This window comes from Carassius carassius, chromosome 3, assembly GCF_963082965.1.
Source record: "Carassius carassius chromosome 3, fCarCar2.1, whole genome shotgun sequence".
Taxonomy (NCBI): Eukaryota; Metazoa; Chordata; class Actinopteri; order Cypriniformes; family Cyprinidae; genus Carassius; species Carassius carassius.
Window position 1 is genome coordinate 13,862,267 of NC_081757.1, and position 19,966 is coordinate 13,882,232.

Below are 19,966 nucleotides of genomic sequence, written 5' to 3' on the forward strand. Positions count from 1 at the left end.
AGTTAGATTTTAATGTAGTCTACGTTATAGAAGCAATCTCCCTTTTCTCCAAAATATAAAACAGGAGAAAAAAAATTTAGTAAGCCAAGGTTACTATAAATATAGTCAATATAACAACATTATGCATTAATATTTTCAGAAAATTGAGTCGCTGCTGCAATCTCTTCAAACAGGTTCTTAGCGCCAGTTCGTTTGGAACTATTGCAAGCGATATGAACCACGTGACCGTGTGGCAGTGTTTTCATCGGCGTTACGTCAAATTCAATATGGCGTGTGATCTGACTAGGGTCCACACCAACAGACAATAACGCTTTTTATTACAAGCGCGAAGTAGTTGTGTATTAAACGCTCAAGATTTTTTACGTTTTAGACAATCTTCAGTTATAAAAAAAAAACTTCTGAAATTCAGTTTTTTTTCTCTGTGGAGTACGCAATGTCATAGAATTTGGAAAGCTTATTAAAACTGTAGTCCTTGAAATGAACAGCCCTATAAACTTTATAGTTGTAACTACTATTTCAACCCCAAATTGGGCTTCTAGGAGAAATCGTATTTTTTATTTTTTTTTCAAGTTGTTACCTGAGATTAATTGGTTGGCATACTAATAGTGTTTTGGCCAGAAAGTGCACAATAGCATATGTTAGTCTGTATTTGTCATGTTCGTATCATTCCCTAGAAGGTACACATCTAGGGTTACGGTTAGGTTAGACATTCACTATGGTTTTACACTACACAAACAAGATTTACATTCATATATCAGTTAGCCTCTTTCACCTCTTCAACTGGTGTCATGGTAGGAAGCACAAGCTAGTCACTATAGAGTTGGGAGAGAAATGTCTTAAAGGGTTTGTACTGGGGTTGGTGCAGTGAAATGGGAGTATATTAAATAAATCATCCGTTTTCATCAAACTTGGGAGAACAAACGTCTCATTGTGTAAACAGGCTGACACTTAGGTTCTAATTCAAACACTTCCTCAACTGTTACTCTTGCAGGTCAGGTTAAATCTGGACATTCCAAGGTGCTTTTGATCAGTGGCATGTCTGGTTAAGGACTATGTGCAACAGACTTCAGCACACACAATATGTACCCATTGTGCATTAGATTGTGTCATTTGTATTGATTGCCAATAACTTTATTCTTCTGTAATGTGCTTCAGCTTTAACCATTTGCTTATAAATTGACTTGTTAATTGCAGATGTGTAAATCATCACAAGGACATACATGTTAGTGGGATACATACTGAAATGTCATATTTATAGAAAGGGGGGGGGGGGGGGGTGGAGTTTGTGGGTGTGATCTCCATAAAGCAGAAAGCCCATATCAAAGAGTAAATAAATGAAAAATGGCTTCAAACTGTTTAATATATTTAGCTAAAGCTAATTTTGACCTCCAAATAATATCAGTAAATATAACAAGGCCTTGTCTGCTTAGTTGGCCGTTGGTGTGCAGCACCCATTAAAGCTCCATTATAGGTCCTAGACCATTTTAGTTCTTTATGCACTGTTAAATGCACTAGATGAGAAATATACCTCTTTTTCTACAAAATTTGGATCACTAGTTTGTTTGGTTACAGCTGAATCTGATTCATAACACTCAATAAATATCATTTTTTTGCAATAAGGCTTGTACTTATGGAGCTTAAAGAACTGAACATAACAAGGAACTTTCTGATGGTTCAGGTTCATCATAAATGCTGCCATTTACATGTTCTTCCTTGCCATTCCAAGATAGGAAATGTTTGCAAGACGTCTCTTGAATATAATTTGATGTTTTTATATCTTAGTGCCATCAAGCGAAATGGGAATGAAAGCAACTGATGTTGAGAGTTTTTGAGTGAGTTGATCCATGGTGACGGGGCATTACCATGGGTGATTTAAAACCAATGACCAGGGAGGGTAATTGTCTTCTGAATGCCACACATTACACATGGCACACGTGCTTTCTGCCAATGATGGGAACTGGAAAGTTTTCTCCTGGTGCATTTGTCTTGTCTTTGTTTTGATGCATGTTTAACAGCTGAATACAACATGTGCTTCAAAATCATTTTAAAAAACGGTCCCATTACTATTTCAATTTTATATCCTTTATACGTGTATATTTACACAAAACATTTTAACTTCGCAAAAAGACAAAAGACTACAAATAAAATCAGGATATTATAAGGGTCAACCTTCCATTGTGTGTAAGGTTCATTAAGGACCAAAAACATGTAGCCCAACAGTGTCAATAAGTAAATGGAAAACTTTTCTGTAACAAATGCCTTAGACAAGCGACAATACGTCTGATTAAAGGAAATCTGGTCTGTGAGATTCTTCTGATCTTCATTCAGTCTTCAATTTTGGATTTTCTAAAGTTTTTCTTCCACAGACTCAACTGTGGGCAGATACTGCGGCACAAATGGAAGCAAACTATACAGAGATGGTCATAATCTACATAATTTAATATCAAGTTGTAGAATCGTCAAAAAAAGCCACATACTGAAATGTTTTTACGGAATTACAGATGTGTCCAGTGCTACACGCAGTACTCTGCCCAAAGCATATGAGAGTATCTAAAACATGAAGTTAAAGTTAACTAAACAAACACTGGTTAAGAATTAAGCTGTACAGTCGCACCTATAGAATGCCAAGAGAACATATATGTGCACAAAGGTTGTTTACAGGTCACCAGAGAACAGTTCAGGAAACAAAAACCTACATTTTTATAAAGACAACAAAATCAACCAAATGTAATCTTTACAATAATCTAATGGCTGTAAGTTCAGCCAATTAAAAACATCAGAAAGTTCATCAGAAATTATATTTTTCCACTGCAGAGTCAGCTCCTAGAACCTTCCTTTGAAGGGCTTGAATCCTCCGCTGCCGCCGGCCATGGGAACATTAGTGATCTGCACAATTCTGTTCATACCAGAAGAGGAATGACTGCAGAAAGACACAAGCAGGCAAATCAATACATAGGCTAAGTCGACACGTGAAGGAAAGACTGAAGACTAAATGTCATTTCTTGTAAATATGAGAGACCATTTGCCACCACGAGTAAATAACTAGCAAATTAAAGCCTCATGCACACTGGGACGATAATCGCACGCACTTATCACCGACGTTTTTCGACACTTGTGTTCATACCCAAATGATTTTCTCTGGCGAAGAGCCGAGTGAACTTGCAAATTCACTCCCTGACATTAGATGGCACTTAATGAAAAACAGAAATACCCCGGTACACATCGAATCCCATTTGATCTGTGATTCCTAAAACCCTTTGTGTTCAGACATCAATGAGACCAGCAGATCTACATTCAACCTCGATGTATCTTCTTGGTCTTCTTACTTTCTCTTCGTCGTTAGGTATCAAGTGTGTTCGGCAAGACTGTTTTGTGCTTGAGCGCCAACAAATCATGTTTTAATGTAACTTCAGCAGCTCCAGGCACGTGAACAAAAGTGCCAATCTCATTGGCTGGCCAGTTTTAACGTGGTGCATCAAACCCAAAAAATTTGACTTTTATGCCTCCCATTTTACACGTCAGTGTGCACACTCAAATTGGCGCCCTTTATTTAGTCACGAGGTGTTAAATGTTGGCGATAATTGTGTGTGATATTCGTCCCAGTGTTAACAAGCCTTAACAAGGTGAAGTGAATGATAAAACTATTTGGTCTACAAATCAGTGTGCCTACGATTGGATATGACTGAGACACTGGAAACCTTGCACATTTCAAGTTAAAAAATAAGGTGGATAGAGCAGGTATTATCAAAAATGGAACAAAACAGATTGATATATACGTCCTGTTAAATTGAAAACATTTTCATTTTAGTAGAGGTTCTTACAAAATGTTTATTACTTCAGTCTATCAGTCTATACTTGAAAGTATTAATTTACAAAGTAATTATTCGAAAGGTTGTCAAATGTCTTATTCATGGTCACTTGGCATTTATGAATAAATCTCTTGTACATTATTCAGCGACAGACTTTTTTTAAACCGTCACTTGTCACCACCTCCTGGCATAACAAAATAATTGAATTGCATTTGTGATGATCATACTTTCAAAGGTTTAACGAAGTCCCTAGTCTTTAGTTTAGCGCTTGTGTCACACTGCAAGCATCAGCAGAGTGTGAGCAGCACACGTTTTGTCCCACACGTCTGCCCATGTTAATGAATGAGAGCGTTCACATCGGCAGTGTTGAGGCCAATCCACTCATTCATTAACCTGAGAGGTGACAAAAATATGCACTGCTCATGCTCCGCTGATTGTTGTGATGAGAAACAGCCGTACAGAAACAGACGTAGCTCTATCGTAAAATTGTGTGAAGAGTTTGAATCAGGATTGTGATCTCTAATGCATACTGTACATGCGTGATCAAAACAAACCTGGAGTGTGATGCCATCATGCCAGGTCGACTGTCCCCCATTCGGTGGTTATCTGTGAATCCTCCGCTTTGTGAGCCTGCTGCCCCATGCCAGTCTTTCCTAGGGCCCTGATCGCGTCCATGCCGCTCCACCACCACCTGTCTGCCACTGCTGAAGTGCTGTTGTGGAACGAGGGAGGTAATATATCATTAGGTTTGAAATCTCGCAACAAAAATAATGAGTCAGAGGCATGTTAGGTACTTTACCTGGTCTCCCATGACCACAGGTCTGCCACCATCTCGGCTGCTGAAGCTGGCTCTGCCACGGCTGGCTGTGGACACCCCCCTTATGGCAGGTCCGGGACCCTCTCTGCCTGGACGTTCTGGTCGCATCCGCACTGCCCTGTAATACAGTCAGCAGCAATCACTGGTTACCAGCAGTTCGAAAAGAGCCAAGCATGGTAGTGGTAGTGTTCTAGACACCACAATGAAATGAACAGGTCAAACACATAGGGCAACAGTTCTTGACAAAAAACTAAACAAAAACAAATTATAATGGCCAGTAGCAGGGCTGCACATTTAATCAAATGTGATTGTCCTGCACATCATAGTAAATTTGGTTCTGTGATAAGTAGTAAATCTCCGATCACATGCTTTCAGATGGAACAGCATTTACTACACAGAGCACTAAGCGATTTCTCAATTCCAAGAACACAAAGAATGGACTTGTGTTCTCATGGAGACTGAAGGGAAGAATGAACTCGGAAGGACGCGAGAACACAGAACGCACCCTTATGAGTATTGAGATGTGCTGCGTTCCTGCTTAACAGACCGCATAATCACAGCAGAATCAGCGTCCAATAAACCATAAATATAACATAAACAAACGTCATAACTTAAAACGTTTCAAACTATTATATATAATATTTACATACCGTATAATTGCATATTTTATTTTACAGCGTTATAGGTTTAATTATGACCATGTTAAGATTCATTTTAATATACCAATAAAAATACTTTCTCCGGGTTTTAACTTTTATTAAAATTAAGTAAAACAAAACGATAAATGTTTACTTTCAAGAGCCGTCAAGCATTTGCGAGAGTGGGTTTATAGCTTATACGCTTCTGTACACAGGACGCCCGCAGCGTCTTCGGGGATTTCAAATGGCTGTATTCTCAAGCTATGCAAAAAAATAAATAAATAAATAATTCACAGATGATATAATCCTACGATTATGAAATCTAAGAAATCATACGCGATAATGACAGCTGTAGCTTGACAGTGAACTACGGCTCTGTGTAGTAAATGCTGCTCCATCTGAAAGCACGTGAAAATACCACATTTAATAACATGTATTTACTCCAAACTCACTTCATAACGTCAGCCAGAATGGTTTATTTTCTTTAAAAATGGCATGCCTATTTTTTTTTTTTGTGAATGTCTCAATTGAGGTGCAGATAAAAATTTTTAAAAAATGTTGTTATATATTTTGGTTGCATTTGTGAGTTAAACATTTATATGATTGTTTAAAATAGATAAATAATATCAAAATATCGATCAATATACTCCTGTATCAAATCGAAACATAGAATTTTTTGAGGTATCAAAAAATATGGTTTGGCTAGGTATAAGAATTGATAATCGCATCGTATTGTGACGAACCATTCAATTGACACCCCTAGTTTTGAACAGGTACTAAACAAGAAACAAACCTCAAGCACAAACAGAAACTCATCTGTACCTGACATCTCCTTGTTTTGTATTCATTCCCCCATCAGTCTTCCAGCCAGCATGGCTGCTGTCTCTGGGGGTACGGGAGTGGGCAATGGCGGGGGGCGGTGCTCTGCCACCAGCTGGTCGATCAGGCATGGACCCCTGTCTGCGCTCATCACGGTCGCGGATTTCTCTGCGATCGCTGTCGCGCAGCTCTGCACGAGGTGGAGGTGGTGGTTCTGCTCTCCGCACGGTTTCAAAGTTTTTAGGATAGCGCTCAAACCCTGAACTTTCACGGCGAGGAGCAGGTCGACTCTTCTTTGATTCAGGTTCACCGTCAAAGCGATTCCGTCTGCAAAAAAAAAAGATGTCATTGCTTGCGGTTGATTTCACAAATTTTTACTTTCGCTAATTTGGAAATTTAGTAGGTTAGCACAACTTGTATTAAGTTCTCTCTAGTTCTCGTTTTAATAAAAGTGCCTGCTAAAAAGATAAAACAGAAGCTGAAAATCTGAAATCTTCAGCTGTGGCCTGGTCTCTTCTCCTACCTGTCCTATTGTGTTTGGGAATTGCATCCTTGTTCATGAATGCCTACCTATCAAAGTTGTTGGATTGCACAGCTGATGTCTGCTGGTATCGGTTCCGGTCTCTAGGGTTGAAATCATTGAAGCGGTTCTGTTGTCGATTGTTGTAATCTCCGCCTTGACCGATCCGTCCCTCTGGCTCAGTCTGGATCTTTTTACCACTATTCCAGTATGGGTCTTCCCTCCTGCACAGACAGAGAAGAAAAAAAAAACACTGACCATTTGATTCCTAGAGACCACTATACCATTTTTTAAAAATGAATATCCATCAGTATTTTTCACACACCTCTGGTCAACGTCACGTCCCCTTTTTAAGTTGTTTCGTTTCTCCTGCTCGTAACGCAACTGCTCCTGCTGCCGTCTCAGCTCCTCACGTTCACGAGCTAAACGCTCCGCTTCCTTGCGTCGCTCCTGCACACACAGCAGATTGATGTTAAGACAAAATTCCAGCTTTGAGTTTCCAGAGGCAGGTGTACCGTAGCTGTACCTGCTCTATACGAATCCGCTCCCGTTCCAGTCTCTCTCTCTCCATGCGCTCACGTTCAAGTTTCTGCCTTTCCACCTCCAGCCTTTGCCGCTCTCTCATTAGGTTCTCTCTTTCCTCTCGCTCACGCATAATACGGATGCGCTCCCTCTCCCGGCGCTCTTGCTCTGCTACCTCGCGCCGTCTGGACGTCACAACAAAACAGCATTACAAAATGCTGCTTAAGCACTTTGCCATTTTATTTGCGAATGGAAAGGAAGTCATCCCTACCTGCGCAGTTCCATAGCCCTGCGAATGTGTTCCATCCTGACCATGCGCTCACGCATCCTCTGTTCCTTCATCTTGTCAAACGGCAGGATGTCTTTGTTGCCACCTTTGTTAAGCATGGGACGGCCTTTCACCATCTGCAAGTATGTAAACTGGTCAAACAAAATACTAAGAGTGCATATGGCCTTACTAATTCAGATAATGTTTTCAGAGTTAACAAACCTCTGCAGGTGGTATGAACCCTCTGGGACGTCTGTTCATCATGTTGGGAGGACCAGGCTGTAGTGAAATAGACAATCGGATAATGTGGCCTTGATAAAAACCTCTTTATATGGTAAAACAGTACATACTGAGGATGTCTGTGGTACCTTCTCAAACCTCCCGCCCCTTCTGAAAGGAGGACGAAATTTATTGAAGTGTTGCTGTCCTTTAGCTTGGTTGATCACCATCATATTGCCTGGACTCTTTCCTGCAGATTGGAAAACATTAAACACATAGCTATACAGTTTTAAGTTTTTAAACTTCCTCAGTAGGTGAATCCCATCAAATCGTAACATACGTCCATGTTTCTTGTCATCTTTCTTTGCTGCGTCGGCTCCTGAATTGGAAGACGATGCATCAGATTTGTTGCTTTTGGAGTCCTGTTTTTTGATGTCTTTGCAGTCCTTCTCAGATGGTTTGTCTGATTTCTTCTCTTCCTTCTTAGATGAAACTGGCGTCCTATTGAAAATAAAGAAAGGAGGGAAAAAATATTAAATGAAAAATGCAATGAAATACTCCTCCCCTTTAAAAGAACAGAAAGAGATTTAAACAGGATTAACGCTTACTTGTTGGAAGTTTTTGCTCCAGTTGGAGTGCGCTTTTCTCCAGAAATTTTAGTGGAGCTTGCCTTCTCTTCTCCCTCCTTCTTTGAGAAGTCCTTTTTAAATGGGTCAGTTTTCACCTATGAGGACCACGAGATCAGAGATCAAGTTTGAAAGTACCAAGTATCAAGATTTCTTTTACATTTTTCACAAAAGCACACACTACTGATGAGGTTTGACTGTATTATGTAAAGCCCATAAAAAGTGCTTAAATATGTTGAAAATCCCAATGTTAAAGCACAATAGTTAAGCTCTTACCCTGTCCACAGATATCTGTTGTCCATGGAGTTCTGTGCGGTCCAGGTGAGAGATGCACCTGGCCACTTCTGCACTGGATGACATGGTGACTAATCCATAACACTTGGCTCCTGGGCTACGAGCATTGGTGACCACTTTGGCACTAAAAACCTATTTTAAAAACAAACATTTAAACATGCTGTCAACATCACAATCCTTAATCACAACAAACATGTTAATTTCAAGCTGGTGCCTAATTATCATACACAAAGAGCCTATACCTTTCCATATTTGCCAAAGAGGTTCTTGAGATCAGCTGCTTTGGTGTTGGACGACAGGCCGCTCACCCACAGATTGCGAGTAGAGCTGGTGCTGCTGCTGCCACATCCTGAAGACAAATAACAGGCTTTAGAAGACACTCTACTTTAAGATCAGAGCTAAATAGTTTTCTGAATATTGAAACTTCTATTTTTAGATTTATTTTTAGAATTGGATAATAATGGTGTTTTATCACTTAGGCCAGTTGTTGCATATAAACTTAAAAGTTAAGTGTAAAGTCCAAAATTTCAAAATGTTTACACATTTATGAAAGTCATACCTTTTTCATCTTTTGTAGTCTTTCCATCTCGGTCTTTTGAAGAGCTACAGTGTGAATATTATGAGAGCGACAAGAAGAGAGAAATACTTTAATGAGGACCAGAGCACGAGAGAAGACGACTGTGGGGCATCGAGGTACATTTCCAAACAAACAACAAACAAAAGGTTATACAAATGTTTGGTGCATTACAGAAAATGAAAAAGAACCAAAAAACAACAACAAAAGAATCCCAATAGGCAAGGCTTGCACTCGGACAAAACTCCAATAAGGCTTCTTTCTCTTGCTTTTCCACAGGAGCAAGGTGGGTCAGGTTTTCTGCCAATTTATTCCCTTGACCAATGACTCAATCTTCAGGAGGGTGTTCAACTTCAGAGAGAATCACTTCACTGGACTGACAAACCCCTCTGACATCACTGGAACTATTGCTCTTTTTTTTAACTCATAAGTAGGGACTGGAAAAGCAAGTGCTGGAAATGTGTGCGTAACAGATGTGTTTTCAGCTCCTCGTTTAACTCCAATTACCAAACTCGAAAAAATGGCAAACCAAACCAAAAGAGCAAACCAAAGGCAGGGATTAGGTACACTGAACAACTTGTTATGAAAAAAATCTTGCGGCTACCCACAATGCTGAGTTCTTAGTGAGCTGGAACTTGGTAGTAGTATCTTAAAGAACTGACATAGAAAGACAAACCTCTTTGCTTGACCTGTCGCCCCAGTTGAAGAGGGGCCTTTCTTCCCAGAATCCTTTTCCTTGTCTCCCGTGTCTCCTTTCTTCAAGGCCTCTTTGCTGTCCTTCTTGCCGGTGTCAGACATCAGCCCGTCATCTCTCTTACCATCCTTGTGGCCATCTATTGCTTCAGTCAGCGAGTCTGTCTCCTGCCTCATCTCAGCAGTGGCCTCAAGGTCTTCGCAGTCCTTGTCTGCCTCAGAATCTGGAAGTTTCACATGTTTACCTGTTTCCAGGAGATCGTCGCCATCTACATCCAGCGTGATGGCATCTTCGGCCTGGATGGTGACAGATATATTGTCATCCTCAACTTCTTTTATGGGTTCAAGAGCAGGTTCACTCTCCAAGGCCTCCATCGCTGAGACTTCAGACTCGGCTTCTCTCTCAGCCTCAATCTCGGCATCAGGATCGAGCTCAGGTTCTGCTTCTGCTTCCACCTCTGTCTCAGCCTCAAGATCAGGCTCCCCTCCTACCTCAGCCTCGGACTCTGCAAGGCCGTCTTCACAGGAGAAGGTTTTAGAATTGTCACGAGTAGCATCATCAGTATCAGTTACATCTGAGGGATTTAACAAGCATAAAACATGGCAAAAAAACACATTGTTTAACATTCAAATCTCTGTGCTACGTGACCTAGAAAGTACAACAAAGAGCAAGTTTAGTGTTAGTGGTCATCGTGGGCGAGGAAACCACAGGTACACATAAAAACACATTCCTTAGAGAACAACGATGAGGTTGAACAATCTTCTGACTACGATGAACATCACTATCTTGGTCCACATTTTGAAGGTTCCACAGCTGGATGAGACATTGACACACTTCTCTGCTTTACAGACATGCATTCAGTCCAAGTGAAAATGCAAATCTATTCCATAATGCAAGTCCTCCTGCCAGATATCACTCAGCTTCTTGTGGTCATGTCGAGAGTCTTCTTTCAGACACTTCCACTGACAGTCCATCTCGTTTTACAGCTGATGGAGGCATATCAAAAACAGGGTGCCAAATCTTCTCTGATCCATTTGAGAAATACACAGTACTCTGTCCAGTAACACGGCTAAAAATGGACGTCCACTGAGCTGCATCCAGTCTTGAATGAGTTCAAAGCACGAGCAATGACGCCGAGTTCCACTTAAGCCATGCCGGCTATGTTGCAGTCAGAAAGAAGTGTCAAGACTTTGGTGAACGAGGTTCATGTGTCATGTTCTGACCAGTCAACAAAGGTCTCCATTTCAGGAGGTAGTCCAGTCTCAACAGAAAGAAAGAGGTGGCCTGCTGAAGCTTGGGTGTTGTTCTGAATGGAGATCGAGTGGGTGAAAGGTCTCCTCTTGCTGATGAAATGTGGTGGCAGGGTAATGTGCTCTTGAACGAATTAGATGAGATTAGGATTATCACTGATGTTAACACAAATGGTGAAGGGTTATCTGTCCTTTGATGCAGCACGTGTTCCGGATGGGACGTTTTAATGTCTTTGATAGACCTGCTTTCAACGTGTCTGACTAGAACGCCCAAATTGAAAAACATCAAAAGAAAAAGCAAGCAAGAGAAGTCCAACCGCCTGAAACCTGAAAAACAAATGTTACATCTCCACCCCAATAAGTGACCAGACATACCTTTTTCAGATTCCTCTTCCTCAGTCTCCTGAAAATAAAACAACATTTCTAATTTTAATAAAAAATTGGAGGATCATTATTTATACTTAGAATATTGACTGACAATCATTTTATTGCCACTGAATGTATGATTTCTGATTTTTCTGATTTCTGAACACAGTCATGCTGCAATAGAAAAGGGACTTCCCCAAACTATTCCCGTAAAGTTTGTAGCATAACATTTTCCAAGATGTCTTGATATGCTGAAGCATTAAGCTTCACCACTCCAGAGTTCAGAGGAGGCATCTTTTACGCCACTCTACTTGATGCTTGGAATTGTAATTGCTGATGTGAGACTTGCAAGTAGCTGCTTGGCCATGGAAACCCATTCCATGAAGCTCCCACAACACAGTTTCTGTGCTGATATTATTGCCAGTGGAAGTTTGGAACTCAATGGAATCAGCAGAGCATTGACAACATTTGCTCATCATCATGCACCTCAGGACCCTGCTCTTTATGTGGTCTTCCACGTCATGGCTAGGTTACTTGCACTTTCCAATAATACCCCTTACAGTTCAACGTGGAATCCATCCAATCACAGTACCATGCTTGAATTCACTGAGCTGGTCAGAATGACACGTTTTTTGTTTTGTAAAAAAAAAAAAAAAAAATTAATTGCAGACTACATGGCTAGATGCTTGATTTTAAACATCTGTGGCAATGAGTCTGAAGTCCCTTTCACAATGCACATCAGACCCGGCAAATTGCCGGAACCTTGCCAGGTCGCCTTCTGTGTAAAAGCAAACACGTCCCGGGATTGATTCCGGCATTGAACCCGGGTCGGGGACCTAGTAACCTTGCCGGGTTCAAACCCGGGACGAGTGCTGTGTGAACAAAAGCCAGATCTAATGCCGTGTCGTAGTTATTGCACGTTATTGCGCGACTCTTTTTTCGTTTTCGTTTTACAATGCCAAAGAGGTCTAAAGTGTGGCTACACTTTATAAAAGTGGATGCCGAGTCAGCAAAGTGCAACATATGCGATAAGAGTATTGCAACCAAAGCCGGCAATACCACCAATTTAATGAAGCATTTGTTTGGATGAGTGTTTTGCCCTCCCTCAGTTTAGTTTGGTCTACTCCATTGCGTATCTTGAAACACGCCCCCTTTCACATAGTCTAAAAAACAGAAAGAGAGAGACAGATTTATCCGGTACAGCGAATTTCTCTAAGCAGCACGCCACTGTATACATTCACTTAAAACATAACCGATTGTGTTTACGAGAATACATGCAGAGACATTTATTTTGATATAATTGTGTGTGTATGTGTTCATTCAGAAGTTACGATACGCAAAAGATAAAATTCATTCTCTGTACGCGCATTGTCTGAAATGCTGCTCGCAATGCGCGCTTTCAATGAGTGAGCGCAAGCTACGAACACGCGCAAATTGTTTAAAACGCTTGAATCAGCAATATTTAGAAACAAGTGCAAACGATCAGCTATGATTCGTTTCACCCCTTCAAGCGAGTGAACAAAGCAAATCAAGTTAGAAATTTTACATTACTATTCACGATAGCCCATCGGACTGGACAACACGATAGCCCCGGGACGTGGGGCTAACGATTTTGCGAGCCCTGCACCTCAGATCTATCTGGTTTCCACACTGGTTTCGTTAAACAAAATAAATTATTATTTTGAAAGATTGACTCAAAAGAATCACCTTTTCACTAATCGGATCACGATCACGGATCAACTTGTATTACCGAGCCAAGGATTATCTATTATTGAAAATCCCGAATGAATAAAGACTTCAAGTTCATCTGTAAAGCACATAAAGCTATCGTTTGAGTTTATAAACTTCTATTTCATGCATTATTCGTATGGATCTGCTAACTGAATGCAAAGTGTGAGTTCTAGAAGAATGTTTGTGTCTTGATGAGCATGTATCGCTCACTAGGAGTCGCTAAATGAACAGCTGCTGGTCTGTTTTTATTTTTTTTCCAACGGAGGATCAGTTGCCCTATTGGTTAAAATCCCCAAACTGTTTACTTAAATATTAAATTAATAAATGACATCAAAACAGGGGCGTTTGCGTTATGATGTGGTGGGCTGCTGTGGGCCAGAAAGTCCAGGGCAACTTTTTGGTCCCAGTCCGCCCCTGAATGGCGCACCCCTAGCCAAAAAGCACAACTAGTTGTATTAATGATGTTATCCTGAGTGTGAAGTGTTATCAGAATTTGTTTTAATTAAGCCGAAAAATAAAAGTTTTGTGTTTAATGTATTTGTGTTGAAATGGATTTTAAAACATATGGTATCGAAAAAAGTATCGTTAGGAACCGGTATCAAAACTGAGGTATCGAAATTGGCACCGGATCGAAAGCTTTTGAACAATACCCAGCCCTATTACACGTCATGCCGTGATGTCACATGTCGTTACGGGACCTTTACGGGTTGTGTGTGAATGCACGCACATATTCCGGGTAATCACTGGCAGTGTGAAAGTGCAAAATCTAGCGACACGGGAACAATTGCCGGAACACTTTACCCGTGTATTTGCCGGAATTGCAGTGTGAAAGGGGCTTGATTGAAACACCTGGGCCTGTATTCACAAAACATTTTATCTTACCACTACGAGTTCTCCTAAATAGCAGTAAAAGTTAAGCTAAGACCTATTCACAGTCCCGCCGAGACAAACTTTTACCAAAGAATAGAGAGAAGTCTTAAGCCAAGAGTAAGGGCAGGGTTGACCTAGTTGCTATGGATGATATCAGCATTCTAACTAACTATGCACACAATGATTGGCTGATAGTCTCTGTCAGATATTTATTTATAGAAATATTGTAGAGCACAATATTACGTTGCTGTATTCAATAAAGTAAAAAAAAAAAAAAAGATTTTAAAATGTGTCACTAATTAAACAAGTTTATTTTCATCTTATCGTCAGCCTCTTACATGTGTGCTTCTAAGAAACAAGTTATGGATATACACAGCTTTTAATTAACGGAGTACAATAATCATGAAATCCTGCAGTGCCCGCTAGGTCCCCCTGCTCAAGAACAAGGGCGGTTCTAGACCACAGTAACTGAGGGGGCCAGACAGGAACCACTTGTTCTTTTAGGGGGCACAATTTTAAAATTCACCTTAACCTACTTTAAGTATTATTCATTTAGTCATTTTTCACCATTTCATGTATTACCGCAATTTGACAATTTGGTATTGTAGTGTCAGGGGCATCATGCACTCATTTTTGAAGGGGGCATGAGCCGGGCTCTCATTCTTGTCATATGACACACAGCAGCCACAATACCACTGTTTAACTGATGTAGGCTTATTTCCTTATTGAATTTTTTTAAAATAAAACTAGGGATGCACCGAATATTCGGCCACCGAAAATAGCCCAAAAGTGCATTTTCGGTTTTCGGCCGAAAGACTTTTATCACCGAAACAACACAGCCGAAATGTTGTGATGACACAAACAGAAACCGCGACCTGCACGTGCACCTTCATAGCACAGACCACGAGCTCCCCGCGATATTCACTTCACACCAGAGGGTCTTAATAGAGAACATTCTCTTTCTTCTTATTCCTTTATTCACAGCACTAAAGCGTCTCCTAACAAAGAGATTAAGACCGACCACGAAGTGAAAACAAAGAAAAGTACAGTCTTATAGAGTCTGTTAGCACACGTCTCACTGAGATCTTTTCGGATCCTCCGCACTTCATCGCGAATGTGCTTGATCCGCGTTATAAAGACCACTACTTGGATGCGGAAATAAGGACGCAGGAGACAGATCAGAGCGCAGAAAAAAAGACTCGTCTCTGCACCAGATGAGGGACATGCACCCTCGTTGTCTGATATGTTCAGTGAAATTCTGCATGAAAGTGCCTCAAATAATAATAATGCGTTGGCTATTTTTGTTCTTAGGCTACTATATATGTGACATATATATATATATATATATATTAGGGGTGTAACGGTATGTAAAAATCACGGTTCGGTACGTACCTCGGTTTTAAAGTCACGGTTCGGTTCATTTTCAGTACAGTAAGGGAAAGAAATGCAAACATTAAACTGCAGGTTGTTTATTACTATAAACTTTTTTTAACAATTTGTTTACACTTTAAATACTTTTTAATAAAATATATATAAAATAAAAAAAGAATAAGAAATAAAATAGGCTGCTGCAAAGTTCTCCACTAAATAAAATACTCTCAGTCTCAAACCAATATCATATAATAAAATATAATGAAAAATATAAATAAATAACTATGATTACAGTGCAGCATTACCAATCCCAGCTTGTAGGCCTGCTCATATTTAAAAATATATATATAACTTTTCAAAAGTGTAAAGTGCAGCATGAACAGTTTCAGTTTTGAGACCTGCTCAGATTTCGTTATTGCGTTGGACCGATCAGAATTAAGAGCAAAGGTCTGTTTAAATGCCGACGGGAGCTGCGTTTCAATTACAATCGTTTTTTTCCTAGCTGTAGTGATGTTCACACTCGCGTGATGCCATTTGAAAACCTTAGGACAGTGACACACTGGCATATTGCACCTATCAAACACACTCAATACTGTTGACGGTGTCCTTTATCAGTAGGCTTTATATTTATGCTCAACATGAAGTATAGATATTGTTGTAGTGAAGACAAGATCCTGGTCTGTCGGCGCCTCGGCGGTCTCCCTCTGTCACCTACAGTAGCAGCAGCGCGTCAGCGCCGCGTCAGGCACCATTCTGGTGTGTAAAGACACAGAAAACGCGAAGCAGGTGTCACGCAACTGACAAACAGCAGAAACGCCACGCCGTACCGAAAGCCCTGTACCGAAACGGTCCGGTACGAATACACGTACCGTTACACCCCTAATATATATATATATATATATATATATATATATATACACATACACACACACACACACACATATAGTACATGTACATACATAATTTCAGATTGTAGCCATATTTCTGCTAGATTCTCTGCTAGATTTCTGCTTTAATTTGATAAAAATGTTTATTTATGCCCTGGCCCTATTTAAATACACTCTCTCAAATATTTCTCAAATGTCAGGCAGATGACAAGCTCAACAGCTAGATGGTTATCTGTCTGAAGTCCCCATCCCCAGAAGTGATAACCCTCTTGCCTATACTGGAGAAGTAATGAACTTTCTAGTCCTACAGAGGAAAAAATTCAAATGCACTTCACCTAAATGCACTTTATTTTTATGAGACAACAGTTCATTTTAAAACCTTTCTGCAGGCCAGTAGGCCTGTACATTATTATTTAATATACACATGAGTGGGATAAATTTTTAGTTTGAATTTTATTTTATACTGTGCATTGTTGCAATGTGCTTAATAAATATTTGCATAATTTGTAATTATGTATTTTTTATAATTTATGTAATTGTAATTATCTTTGAAACTTTAATATTAATTTTTGCAATTGCAATGTCTTAATTTTAGTAAAGTTAATACACGGTCATAGCAATAAATGCAATGGTACTAATAATTGGCATAATTTCTTTCGGTGTTTCGGTTTTCGGCCTTGGTTTTCTCTTTTTCGGTTTCGGCCAAGAATTTTCATTTCGGTGCATCCCTAAATAAAACCATTTAAGAAAAATGTTATGGTTTCCACTACAAATACCATTACAAACCATCAACTTCTAACCATAAAAAATGGTTTTCTGCAGTGTGTTTCGGGACATATTTCATTAGGATTTATTGGTTTTAACAAGCCACCAATAGAAGTAAACCAATTACCAGTGGAGACTAATAGGGTCCATTAAAGTTTCCAGTAAAACCAATACAAATCCCATTATAACTAGCAAAACCATTACTAATTTTGTAATGGTCTCTATTGTTTTTTTTCAGCAGGTTTTTTATTCTATATATCCCCACAATATATCTTGAAATATCTCAATTCTCAAATATGTATAAGTAAAAGCATTTTACAGTTGATCGCCAGGAGCAGGGTTGGTTACCCCTGTGTTAGTTGATCTATAATGGGCGATGGGCAAAGTAGGAAGCCAGTAACCCTAGATTAGAACCAACCCTGCTTAAAAAGCCACATGCACCAGCAAGGGATGGTCTGAATACCTTTTTTTTTTTAATTCAAAGCTTCGGTAGTAATCAACACTGGATATTCAAACTTCAGAGGGAGGGGCTGAACATATTCTTCTCTCTAATAAAGGCTGGAATCTCGGTGTGTCTGTCTGCATTTATATTATGTTGAGAACCATTCATCCAATCGTCTTCACGCGTGGCGAGTGTGTTGCTGCGAACCCAAAGGAGTCTAGTGTTGCATTTTGGCGCAATATAGACACTCGACACGTTCAGAATTAATCAACTTGTAATAAACTACAGAACAGCTGCGCACCACACGTGGCCAGTGCTTATATGCTCAGAGAACGGACACTGCACTAGTGACACAAAACACAGGTCTGTTAAGTGCAAAACACGATGCAGTTGTTAACTGACGAGCTGCGCAAATCCAAGCTGATAATGAACGTGGATCTGTGCAGCTTGTAAGTTAACAACAGCTCCATGTAGTAACAGCTACTCTGTGTGAAATCACACACCTGATGGTATTTACCACTGATTAGATAACCAGCTTTACTGAAGAGATGTGCACTAATCATCGGCCATATATATATTGCACCCCTAGAGCTACGTTTAACCTGTTTTGTGAATATGGGCCAATTCAATTTAGAGGTATATCCCAATACTTTTGTCCTTATATAGTATTGTTTGCAACATTTCAAAGTTTTGGTCAGTATTGTTTATTAAAAAGCAGGTCAAATATCGAGTATGTTATATCTTTGACTTCTCATTACCAAGTCTCAGTTCATAATAAATTCAATAATTTTTTTAACATGTATGGTTGATTTTATATTAATTTATATTAATTGCCAATTATCTAAATTTACTACCACTTTCAATTTTGAATGAAATAGCTTGTTTAAGGATTTTAAGTAATGTACCACTATATCTTTCATGAATGGATCAAACATTCTATAATATTTTCATAAACATTCAAATATGAATATACTATTAGAATATATACTAGCATTTAACTCATTTATTAGTCCAGTTTAAATGAAACCAATATGTAGCAAAACACTTCCTCTCCCATACCTTAGAGAAGGATTCCTCTTCCATGATGGTGTCAGCATCCAGGTCGGTCTTCTTTCCTGGGGGTGTGTAATAAAGGTTTCCCATCAAATTTTGAAAAAGACACACATGGGGGAAGTAAAAGAGTTGGGTTCTGAGTGTGAAGGTCTACCTTTAGCTTTGCTGTGTTTTCTTGAGGGTGTTTCAGCTGATACGATGATCTCAATGTTGTCTGGATCTCCACCTTCATCTTCTATTGCCTTCACACAAGAACATATGACCATTCACATGATTATGGTAATCTCAATACTTGAAACAATGATTCAGACATTACTGTGCTTTGCATAAATGCTCTATGATAGTGCAACTGTTAAACACATGATGGCATGCAAAAGATTTGAGCATATAATAATATTTTTTTGTTTAGACAAATTTGGAATAACCTGCTTTAAACTAAAGTGAAACTAGACAGGTGATATGCTGTTTTGCATTCACCCAAGTCTTGTTTCTATCTAGTAACACGACTATTTATGTTTATTGTAACACTCAGCATTATTAGCTATATTTGATATTCAACTGTAACAGATTGCACATAAATATTGTAAATAAAGATGGTGAATTGGTTTGAAGTTGCGGCAACTGATCTGAGCGCGTTGTAGCCGCATTAGCTTGCAAAGAGAATTTAGCCGAAGGTAATTAACAAAACCTTACAGATTAAGTTTCTGAAACTGCTAGTATATATTTCATGTGAATTATGTCACACTTGGTATCCGACTACGGGATTACGTCTTTATTATTAAGGTCATTAAATGCATTAAAACATGTCGGAATGAAAACATATTTTAGGACGCAAACGTCTATGCTAAGTCCTTAGCCATCAAGCTAGCTCGCGATCATTTATCCACACGCCATCGCAATTCACGGTTTTAAAATAAAATTACCTGCTTCAATCTTGCAATTAGTGTATTTTTTACCCCAGTAACATCCAGATTTCTTCTTTTGAGTTCTGATTTGAGGTCTACCACACGTAAATCTGTAATCTTCTTAGTCTCCGCTGAAATGGCCCCCGACGCCATTTTACCAGTGTGTCCGAGGCTCTCCCTGTGGTGTGTGTGTGTGTGTGTGTGAGAGAGAGAGAGAGAGAGAGAGAGAAAGAGACACACACACACTCCACCACCCGAGCGTCAGAGGACGCTCAAATACACAGACACTCTGTTGACAATGTTGTTATTGATCGTAAAAATCTAAACACAAATACGCTGAACACACATTTGACTGCACATTTTTAAGATTTAAGATTTCCCGGTGTATGGAGTGTAGACTGATGTGGGGAAAAAAGTAATTTAAAGCAGTTTAACATTAGGCTGCAACATAAACATGAATACTTTCACAAGGCACTGCGTTTATATATATATATATATATATATATATATATATATATATATATAT

At 39.5% G+C, this 19,966-nt stretch overlaps 1 protein-coding gene across 3 annotated transcripts; it reads right to left on the minus strand.

Annotated features, from left to right (window-relative positions):
• Positions 1 to 2,418: 2,418 nt before the first annotated feature.
• sltm (SAFB-like, transcription modulator) lies at positions 2,419 to 19,614 on the minus strand. 3 transcript variants are annotated; one of them, XM_059530073.1, is made up of 20 exons: positions 19,459 to 19,614; positions 18,690 to 18,777; positions 18,542 to 18,597; positions 11,426 to 11,453; positions 9,783 to 10,374; positions 9,092 to 9,135; positions 8,775 to 8,881; positions 8,515 to 8,664; positions 8,221 to 8,336; positions 7,953 to 8,113; positions 7,762 to 7,862; positions 7,616 to 7,672; positions 7,397 to 7,530; positions 7,130 to 7,310; positions 6,929 to 7,053; positions 6,654 to 6,827; positions 6,087 to 6,410; positions 4,609 to 4,744; positions 4,364 to 4,521; positions 2,419 to 2,920 (listed from the first exon to the last, which is right to left on the minus strand). In XM_059530073.1, exons 1-20 carry the CDS (start codon positions 19,591 to 19,593, stop codon positions 2,824 to 2,826), a joined length of 2,964 nt encoding a protein of 987 aa, XP_059386056.1. In that variant the 5' UTR covers positions 19,594 to 19,614; the 3' UTR covers positions 2,419 to 2,823. The 3 variants fall into 3 exon arrangements, with proteins under 3 accessions (XP_059386056.1, XP_059386054.1, XP_059386055.1); XM_059530071.1 differs by lacking the exons at positions 2,419 to 2,920; positions 4,364 to 4,521; positions 4,609 to 4,744 and having other exon boundaries at positions 6,062 to 6,410; positions 19,492 to 19,614; XM_059530072.1 differs by lacking the exons at positions 2,419 to 2,920; positions 4,364 to 4,521; positions 4,609 to 4,744 and having other exon boundaries at positions 6,062 to 6,410; positions 9,783 to 10,317.
• Positions 19,615 to 19,966: the final 352 nt, after the last annotated feature.